The sequence below is a fragment of the Solea senegalensis genome, linkage group LG16 (assembly GCF_019176455.1).
Source record: "Solea senegalensis isolate Sse05_10M linkage group LG16, IFAPA_SoseM_1, whole genome shotgun sequence".
Classification (NCBI taxonomy): domain Eukaryota; kingdom Metazoa; phylum Chordata; class Actinopteri; order Pleuronectiformes; family Soleidae; genus Solea; species Solea senegalensis.
The window spans coordinates 7,485,513-7,496,341 of NC_058036.1; the positions used below are offsets into that span (position 1 = coordinate 7,485,513).

A 10,829-nucleotide genomic window follows, 5' to 3' on the forward strand; every position below is an offset into this window, starting at 1 on the left:
ACTAGGGGGGAATATCATTAAAACCAGCACAAAGGAGGCAAGTTCACTTTCAATGTAAGAACAGAAGGAAAATGTCATGGTAGCGACACAATTTCATTTGTTATAATTGTATGAAGATTTCCCTATGGTGCGTTGTGGTAGCTGGAGTCTGAATCAAAACAATATTTCAGCAGGAAGCTGCGCAGTTCAAATCCGTAGACATATATATAGTGTATGAGGCAACATGAATAACAATATGCAATACGTCAGGCAACTCTCTTTGCTGGCTGTAGTCATAAAAAGTGAAGATGTTGGATAGCTGCTGTGCCCTGGGATAGCATAACAGTTGGAGACAAAAAAATTTCTTATTGGGTTCCTCATGATCCAGAGAGGTGGTGGGGGTGGATCAGTGCATGCTCAAAGTGAGCATAGAAGATGGAGCCATGGGAACCCACAGGCGACGGATTGCACTTGTGTAGTGATCACTTCACATCAGGGAGAAAATCCATTGCTTACTTCTTTTAAAATTGTGTTTATTTTACATGCATCCACTGTGGTGTCTCAGCGTAGGATGGAGGGAAAGTTTATCAAAAAAGTTGCAGATGTCACCATACTGCAGGTCTGGAGTAGTTTCCACTCTGGCTGTTTTCATACTTATGAAAAGCACCACAGGGGCATCGCAAGGGTCGCATCAATCCCTGTGTATTTAAAGTGCTCAGTGAACTCTGACAGCTGGAAACGAGCACTGGCAACGTTTAATTTGCAGAAGCATTTCATACACATATGGGACGTCACACAGTTTTACTTGCCACTACGCCAGCACTCTTGACTCACAGCAGTTACAATAATTATGATAATAATCCATGATTTTTCATGAACTCACCGTCGCTTTATATTAAACGCCCAAGAATTCATTTAGAAAAGAAAAAAAAGCTATACAAATAAATTAAAACAATGAAACATGAAAAGCAGACTCGAAAAAGGTGAGTTTTGAGGAGTGATCTGAATGAGGAGAGGTCAGAACAGTCATGGAGGGGTTGGGGTAGTGACTTCCAGAGGGAGGGGGCTGGTTTTGTGCGCGGTCCTGAGTGTAAGCAAAAAAAAAAAAAAAAAGGACTAAAAGCAGAACAAACAGAAAATGCAAATACAATAAAAGTAGATGTCAAGACCTGTTGATAAAAATAGGGTGAATATGCTCCATGTTTTTCTCTCTGGGGTGAGAGTGATACAAACCACTAAAGCCTCAGAGTTTTGCTGAAGCACACTTCAGCAGGGTGAATGGCCTTCTGGGTAATGACCAGCTACCCAAATCAACACGCCACCCCGCTGCCCCTTTCTGTTTAATTGTTCTGCGCTGTTGGAAACTAATGAGGAACATTTGTTGCGATCAGATGAGCTTGGCTTCAGTTTCAGTAGAAGTAGGAAAATAATACATTTCTAGTTCTTACAGTGATCTATGCTAACATGTTCCCGAGCAGCAATAGTCGCGACGTAATTATTGTATAACTTGTCTTCTTCAAAAGAAGAAGACAAAGCTATGAGTCGCTGTTGTAAACCAAACGACGCGTTATCTGAACGATGCTAACACAAGGTTGAGGTTGGATTTAAAGGAATACTTTACACCGATTTGCATTTAGCTTTGTATTACTAGAATCACTTGGTGACTGGTGGGTACGTAACAAAGAAAAGAATGAAGAAGAAACTGAGGTTGGGAAGCACAATTTTTCAAAAATACTACCCCTATTCTAGTAATACAAAGCTAAATGCTAATCGGTGAAGAATTCCTTTAACTCAATGCATCACTGTGGAGTTAAAGGATAAACTGTCACAGCATTCACCTTTGGTGCTGCGAATTAGGCCGCATTGTGAATTTGTCAGGGAAAAAAAAGATTGTTTATTGATATTAACATCTCCTTCTCTCCACCTGTCAGCTGCGTATATTCCATCCTCCCGAGGAAAAACTGACAACAACTCAAGCTCTCTTATTCCTGTCTGTCAGGCCATCCAAGTATCTTCCTGTCCTTCCATCCCTCCCCGGCTCTGCTGACAGTTCCATCGTCTACTTCTCTTCTGTTCGTCTGTCTGTCTGTCCTGCCCTGGCCGTGTTGACAGCTCCTCAGTCTCATGCCATCACAGTGTTCTGCTCCGTCATGGCCACTGGAGCGACACCTGCACTCCCTCAGCCGATGGACAGGCAACCATTCTTTCTCAACACCTTGTTTTTCCTCAAATTTTCTTTCACTTTAAAAGTTTATTTTACCAGTTCCCTCGCATGCCGCAGCTTTCAATCTCTCTCTGTCATCTGTCTTCATCGCTATCCTTGTCTGTAGCTGACCATCTTGTTGCTGGGGAACTGACAGAGAGAGAGAGAGAGAGAGAGAGAGAGAGAGAGAGAGAGAGAGAGAGAGACACTACGGGCAAAGAGATAAAAGAAGCATACAATCCCTTGAACACCTCTGCTCAGAAAGTCTGCCAGCCAAGCCCAAAGAATCTCTCCTCTCCTCTCCATGCCCACCATGCAGTGCCTGCACCTGCGATGATGTACCCTCAGAAATGTAGCAGCTCCAGACGAGAAGCTCATGACTTCTAAAACACAGGCTATGACAGAGCCCCGGACATCTTCACTTGAATTATACATCAGCCGCTCTCCATGATCTACTGGAATCTCATGAGGGGGGAAAAGAGAAAGAAAGACAGGTAGCCAAACATTTTCACCGACTCCAACAAATACACTGAATTTAAGCATAAATATATTGCTCACTAAATTATAGTCTCAGTAAAAATAAGCCCATTTATGGCAGTTTCATTCACAGTAACCTCTGTTGGCAAAAAACGCTGCAGTACAGCACAGTACAGAGCCCAATCCTTACAAGTAGGTCACAGGGGGGTGGGGACACGGGGTGTAGCCCATCTGGAGCAGTACATTCTGAGTAGTTGACTGCAGATGAAGGGAAGGAGGCGAGAGGCTGAGAGCGCTGTACTTATAACACTCCATGCAACTGTATAGTATCTTTTTTCCTGCTCATCTCACAGAGAAGTGTCCTGCCAACTCCCCTCACCTCCTCGCAGGAGATCACCACGATCATCTAATATGAATCAAAGGGTGGAAGCTGCACTCAAAGTGTAGTACCTGAGCAAACCTCGTGGTAGGTGGGGTTGGGTGTAAAGCCGCCAGCGTAGCCTACTTGTGTGGAGAAAACCCCTGAAAGTCGCCAGAAAAGTTTCTCCGCTCCCCAAAAACAGCCCATACCTGGATAGAAGGAGAGCACGCACACACACACACATACACACACACACACACACACACACAGTGTTGATGCTTCATCCAAAGACAGGCCGACAAGTTAATCACAACATGTTGGTCATGAGGTTCCCATACTGGGTTATTTCTGATTTAAAAAAAAACCCAACAACTTGTGATTGTGTGGTCTCACCAAACATGATGGTCTCCATGCCTTCTGGAAAAGGCTCCACAGTGGGATTCCCACTGACTGCATGCTTGTCTGTGAAGGGACACAGTGTGCAAATATGGCATCAGATCATAGCACTGTTTCAACAATACAAATAAAAATAAACCCTATCTGAGTAAAAAAAAAAAAAAAAGGTGCATTAGCTGCTTTCAACAGGCCGTATATTGAGCCTGCACTTTGTTACAGACTGACCCAGGCCAGCGGATCAGAGCCAGAAGCTTCTGAGCTGGAAGACATTTAAGAGATTACGCAGCTTTGACGGCCATTATATCCCTGCTGTCCTCTCCTCAACACCCACAATTAAACACAATTATTTTCTGATCTCTCGCTAAATCGAGCCGCTGTCCTTGAATGTGAGCACAGGTTCTACGTTAGGCGCCGTCAGGTAGCCACAGAGCAAACTCACGACAACACATTCAAGGGCCACACTTGTGTAAACCGACACACAGGGGAGTGCCGTGTAAGTACGCCCAATTATCTCCATAATCTCCACCATGTTCAAAAATACTCGATACGTAAATCAAACTGGGGCGCTGAGAGGTGGCAGCGGGTGACGGTGCTCGTGTCGTGTGGAATTAGAGCACTAAAAAGGAAGTGCGCGTATAAATGTGTGCGTTCCTGTGTAGGTCACAGATGTGTGAGGAGGATTAGGGTTTAAGAAGACTGAGGTGACTTAGCTCGCAAATCTCCACTAAGCAAGGCTCGTCTGCACTGCAACCACTAATATTAGTCAACAGATAAACAGGCCATAGGGTACACTAAGAGCTTAGGCATATACTGATAAGGCATGCTTGCTTTATGTTCAACATGTGATTGTTTTGATGGCCGCCCAGTGATGAGTTAAGTGACATTTACCTGTCACAACAGGTCAAAGGCAAACAAACTACCTGCAGTTTATTGCTAACCCAAAATGATGAGTGTAAAGTAGGGATGTCCCGATATGATACCGATATGTCAGCCTTGAGTATTGGCCGATACCGATATCGATCCGATATCAGCACGAATCATACATACTTTAATGACTTTTATTTTGCAGTGTGGAATGTTAGAATAGGCTTGATCAAGTGATATTACTTAAACAGAGAACACTAGTCAGCAACAGTAGGTATGAGAAAAACTGAATTTATTATTAACCAATGGGTTACATAAATTTTAACCTTCAACATAAGAATATTCGATTTCTTGCCATGATAATTTCATACAGTCTATGGTTAATTTCATCAGAAGGAAAGTACCAAGTGCTAATGGGGGTGTTTTCAGAGAAAACCACCCTTGTTTTCATTATTTTGGATTAGCCCAACCCACACAGGGTGAGTGACTCGTCCTGTAGGTAAACCCAGAGCCCACACATTTAAAACACAGAAAGCTCTTGGCATGGCTGTTTTTGGTTTTTTTTATGAAACAATGTTGTTTTAGCAGCTCGCCTCAGGATGAGCTAACGTGGTGCTAACGGCTAGCTCATGCTCGCTGTGCGGCTTCGTAGCACACACACACACACACTGTTGTTGTGATCATGTGGGCTCTACGTGCATCCAACACGCACAGCCCATGTGATCACAACGGCAGTCCGATATAATCCGATACTAGTTTTTTGGCTGATATCTGTAATATCGGACCGATATCCGATATTAATATCAGATGGGGACATCCCTAATGTAAAGCCACATGGTGCAGCCACAATGACGAGAAACTGTGAGGCCACGGCGGGAAGCTTAAAACTGTAACGTGTAACTGTAAAACATAAACAGATGTCCGTTCGATTCAAAACCGTCGTCAAAGGAGTTCACACAATCCTGATTAATCTCATCGGCTCCACATGCACCGTTTATTATCTCTTGTCGCCCCGGCAACATTCCTGCACTGCACACAGGAAGAGATTTCAAGACAGGGCAGAGGCAACATTGAGCTAGTAGAAGCAAGCTACAAACAGGTTGGATGAATGAAAACACTGCACTACCAGTGCATGCACACAAACGCTCCCTCGCTCTGGTCTGATAGTATTGGCGGAGCTTCTTTTTAGAGGAAAGACGTGGTTTTGAGTTCACAGAGATCGGACAGAGGCAGATTAATACGTGCTTGCTTTAAGTGCATCAGGTATTGAGTTACTGTGTGTGTCACCTTCTATATTATACAAATATATACGTTTTTGTTTTGTGCGGGAACAGATTGCAGAAGGACTCCTAAAATGTCACAGAGGCCCGGTTGCCCTCAAGCAGTCCCATTCCACCCCACTGTTGTGCGACAATTCTGTCTTTTAGCAGCAGGTTGTTTGGCACCGCTAGGTCGTGTCAGCTGCAATCAAAGTATATCTGTGTCAGTGCCCGCGCTTGATAAATACTGTGTGTGTGCAGGGGGAGACTGAAGATAGGAGAGATCTTCGCACCAACTGTGTTGGGTCTCTATCCTCCGCTCAATCTCACCCTCTTGTCCTTTGTTTCTGGCCACTGTGATAAAAAAAAAAACAAGTATAGAAGTTGCCAAATGAGAGCGAGAGAGAAGGAGAAAATCTGCGACTGAGCGAGACAAGTGCGCAATAGGACGAGGAGGAGGAGTGGGAGGGGAGAGATCAGCCTGCCAAAACAATGAAAGGAGTAAATAGCCAGTGAGAAGCAACAGATGAGGGTGGCAGAGTGGCAGAGAGGCAGTGAAGGATTCTTGTGGCTTTCAGACCACCACGGCTTTGGGCACTGTATGCAAAAGACCAAGCACTTCATCCAAGAGAGAACACAGAGAAAACAAACAAGCAAACACATAAACAAACAATAAAAAGGGATCGAAATGAAGACCGGGTAATAAACACGCCGACACAGCACTGTCCAGAAAACCAGGTCTGTGCCAAAACTCCCCGTTCCTCTCATCTCCCTCAGCTGCTCTCCAACTTCACTTCACACTCTCTTCCTCACACCACCTCACTCTCCCCTTACGAACACGTGCGCGGCCGCCTGCACGCTCACAAGTGCGCAATCAGCTGCACAATCCTTGCACATAAACCTCTGCTGTGGGTATTTCTCCCACTGAGCAGCTGGCAGAGGTCCAGGCAGAACCAGGCTGGCTCCTTTCATTGCCTAGCCCAGCAACCCCCCCACCCCCCCTCCCCTGCCAGCCTAGTGCCCAGTTCTGCCAGAATCACCCCACCTAAACACACACACACACACACACACAGGCACTGAGAAGTAACTGGCTGAATACCCTCACTATGATGCCTCACTACGCCAGCAAAAGAAAGAACAGGGACTGACAAAAAAACAAGCGACTGACTGAGCTGACAAAAGAAGAAAACAGCCTGAATATGGGGGAAGGATTCATGAAAAGGATTTTTTTCCCAACTTGGATACGATATGGGCGTAATTTCTTTTGTGAGCCTTTGTTTTTAGGAGGATAACTGAAAAGCACAGTGCAGTACCGCGAGACTGAACCGGAACACTTTGGTCACCTTTTGTTGCTTTTAGCCTGGTGATTGTAGGCGGCTGGACCAGAACCAAAAAAAGACAATAAATCGGAGCGGGCACTTATGCTTCGTATCATCGTAGTCAAGGGCACGACAATTTGTTGCTAAGCGGATAATACCCACCAGTTTGACTTGTGTCTATGGGTGTAGAGTCTTTTTTTTAACCCTCCGATTCCACCCATGGTCTCGTGTTTCTCACCCAAACACTTGAAGTCCAAGTCCTGCTGTCCCCTTACGTAGAGACACAGGAGCAGTACTGTCGCCGGATGCCAAAGCTGGTGACGGGAAGGTCGATTTCCAGGCTGCTCTGCTTATTTGCTTCCAAAAATCCATTCTCTCTCTTTCCCTCTTCCCTCCCTCTCTCTCACTACTCCGCTTTCTAGCTTCACACAGGTTGGCAGAGAGTCAGGCACGAGTCGTCGAAGGAGGCTGACGCTTTATACTGGTGCCAACTACCCTCTGCAGCATGGGAGGATGGGTAGGGGCGAGAAAGACCGGGGCAAAACAGGGGAGGGGAGGAAAGAGGCAAGGCTTTTTTTTGTTGTTTTTTTTAAAGAACAGTAAGAGGTAAGTTAAGGAAATTATTCTGCTGTGACCTCAATATAATCAACCCAGTGTGGCGATGCTGTGACATTCACACAGAGAAAGGCTGCCTCAGCTCAGGGACACGTAAAAAAACAACAACAAACAACAACTCCAGACTCTGGGGAGTACAACTTTTTAGACATCCATGCATTCCATACATTCTGTATCCTAGCAACGGAAACAGTTGCTATGGAGAAGACCGCTCACTATGGCACTGGCTTCGTTACCGTCCTCCCAACAAGATGGAGGCACATCCTGTTGAGGCCTGCGATGCACATTTTTCTCAGGTGTTGACTTGATACGGGAATGAGGGAATGGTGTAAATAAATAAATAAATAAATAAATAAAGGCATCTTGGTTTTAGCTGCACAGTGAAAATAAAGCATCAATGTAAGATGAATGATCAGGTTTCACTAGGATTTAAAGAAGAGGGCCTGCAGGAACGTCAAGATTCAAACTTCACATTTCCGGTTTGGTCCAAACACATTACAATCCTGCGCTGAGGCAACAGAGCGTATCACTGAGCCACGGTGCTGCCCATGAGCATATCTCTTCTCATTAAAGTATCTGCTGTGTGTATTCTTAATTGGCATGCTCTCCCACTTACTTACTGACTCTCACCCTCTGCTCTCGATACACAATTGTGCAAGGGCATCTGGAGACTGCAGCGATGTGGGGAAAAAACAACAAAGAAATAGAGCCGGACACATTTCTTCACCCTGAGTTATAGAGAAGTGTGTAACAGAGATTGATTTTGGTCAGCTGACCTCCCCCATCCTGTTTGGAAGAAATATTGGCAGTCTATTCTGCACTGCCTCAAAATAATAGCTACTGTGCCCCTACCATGTAGCAATCTGCCACTGGATCACTCTCGCCAAGGTTACAGGGTACATTATACACGCCGCAGCGATGGAGGGAGCGGACGTCACTGGGATGTCTGAACAAGGACTAACAAGCGTCTTTAAAGAAGGGGCTGTGGGGCTCCAAGCAACTTTCAAAATAAGTGATTTTCACTGTGCAGCACAGACGAGGGAGAAATGTGTGCACTCGCTCACATATGTGCAGACCATACGAAACCCTACATTGCACATGCTTCCTGGCCCCGACTGACAATCACACAAGCACGCGATCCCAACACACACACACACACACACACACGCACACTCCAGAACAACCCCATCTCCACCTAAGCTGCCCCCCACGGTGAAAAGGGGAGGAACAGATTTCTGCCATGCGGCGTCTCCGAGCTGCTTTGACAGACGGCGCAGGAACTTACGACGGGGCGGAGCCTTCATGCGCATAATGCCCAGATGGGCCCCTGGATGCCGCGGCGCCGCTTCTTGCTATGCACTCACACCCGTCTCCCACAATGCACTTTGTCGATGCTAATGTCGGAGTGGAATGAACGGAAGGATGCCATGATGCTAAAATATATATTTAAAAATAAAAGGTGTACAATGTATAAACAAGACGACGTCACTCTGGACATGGATCTAAACAACACTAGTAACTGAAATGTCATATTCCCACGTCAGCGCTCGTCAGATGCTGAGAACTTGATCCATACAGATTTGCTTCATCCCAATTTAATCATCAACTATTTGTAACGCAATCCCACCATACATCCCAACAGGCTTTTGCTGCCACTTGAGAATTTGTTGTTGGCTTAGAGTCTTCATCACTTTCCCCCCCCCTCCCGACAGGCTGGAAAAAGTATTCAATCAAATGTCGAGATAAAGTCGATTTGTAAGGTTAAGTACGTCTGCTCAGGTTCCTGAGGGCCTTCGTTCAAAAAGGGAGAAATGACTTTTGATAAGGTTTTTAGATTCTAAAGCAGTGCAACAGCAGTCATACTTAGTGCTCTATTAAAAGCTCAGAGTGGGCAGGAAAATAAGTCTTTACATGTAAACCCATTCCATTTGTAACAGTGTGAATATGTCGTCTTCTCGCCGCACACACTGGTGATGGGAATCAGATAAGAAGTGAGCTCTGAACCAAAATCCATGAGACACAAGGGTTCGTCTAGAGACACCAGTTGGCTGACGAGTCACCATTTTTATCATGTGGAGAAAGGCCCAAGTACAAAGACATCCACTGCTTCTCTTCTTTTATCTTTATCTGTACATTCTGAGTTACACGGGTACACACCCTTCAGTGTATGTGCCAGCCACCATGCAGGTCAGTCAGTCATCATCATCATCATCTACCGCTTTATCCTCCACCAGAGGGTCACAGGGGGGTGCTGTGCCAATCTCAGCTACGTCGGGCGATAGGCGGGGTACACCCTGGACAGTTCGCCAGTCTATCTCAGGGCCACACACAGATAGAGACAAACCGCCACCATGCAGGTGTTACAGCAAAAACAAAATACCAACAATACAAATCAAAGAAATAGGCTGAATGTTGTTTTTGGAGAAAAAAACCCAATGAGCTTTAAATAACAACAATAATAATAGAAAATCAAAGAAATAGGCCGAATCGAGTACATTAATACAATGTTTTGATCGCTTTTCTATTATTTTTTTTAGGTTTAATGGAGAAAATGTGAATATGTGATTCTTCTAGTAATCAAATCAAGTTCACTATTTGGCAAATGACCAGTGAAATAAATAGTATGTGCTGAAACAGATAGGGCATTGTCGTAAAACACAAAATAGTATTTATTAGTATAAGGTCAAATTCGATTATTATTTTTTTATTTAAACTAATTTATAGAACAGTCAAGTGCACAAATCGATTTTCTTTTATGATTGTTAGTATTTTTACTTTTTTTTTTACAGATCGGGCACTGACACACTCCTCCTCTCATCACCCCTTTCTTTCCCACGCAAGTCCAGAAACTACGGTGGCCCTTGCACACCATGTCTTCTAAGAACCCTAGAGTACATACGAGAGGCTTATTCAAACACTGTCTACCCATACACCCTCATTTAATGTGCAACTGTCCTGTCCTGTCATGTCATTGACTCACTTACACTGCAAATATCACTTCCAACAAAAACAGCATTTAATAAAGTATATTGTGTTTTTTTAAATTACAATTGAAGCCACGTGCGTGTGCTTATCACAGGTAACTGGAGCACGTGCACAGGTAGCCAGGTTTACTTGAAATAATGGTGCGCGTGTGTTATTTCTTTACCTGCCACGAGCATTTTGTCCTGCCTCCCTCTCAGAGAGCGCTCTCTGCTCACCACCTGCTGACAATCACCTGCCATCGAGCGCGCGGACAGGGACACGGACACGGGACGGAGTCAAAGTGTGTTTGTGAGTGTTTGGGAGAACTGTGGAAATGTCACGCGGGACGCCTCCATTACCGCGGCACGCTGTTGCGTACTTTAAACACCGAG

At 45.0% G+C, this 10,829-nt stretch overlaps 1 protein-coding gene across 1 annotated transcript in view; it reads right to left on the reverse strand.

Moving 5' to 3' along the window:
* si:ch1073-358c10.1 (mitochondrial peptide methionine sulfoxide reductase) overlaps positions 1 to 10,829 on the reverse strand; it is a 30,552-nt gene extending 19,723 nt beyond the window's left edge. Inside the window, exons 1-3 of the mRNA XM_044048254.1 lie at positions 10,622 to 10,829; positions 3,414 to 3,482; positions 3,110 to 3,229 (exon numbers count right to left, since the gene is read on the reverse strand). Of these exons, the coding sequence (XP_043904189.1) occupies positions 3,110 to 3,229; positions 3,414 to 3,482; positions 10,622 to 10,697 (265 nt within the window). The 5' untranslated portion in view covers positions 10,698 to 10,829. The remainder of the gene's footprint in view (positions 1 to 3,109; positions 3,230 to 3,413; positions 3,483 to 10,621) is intronic.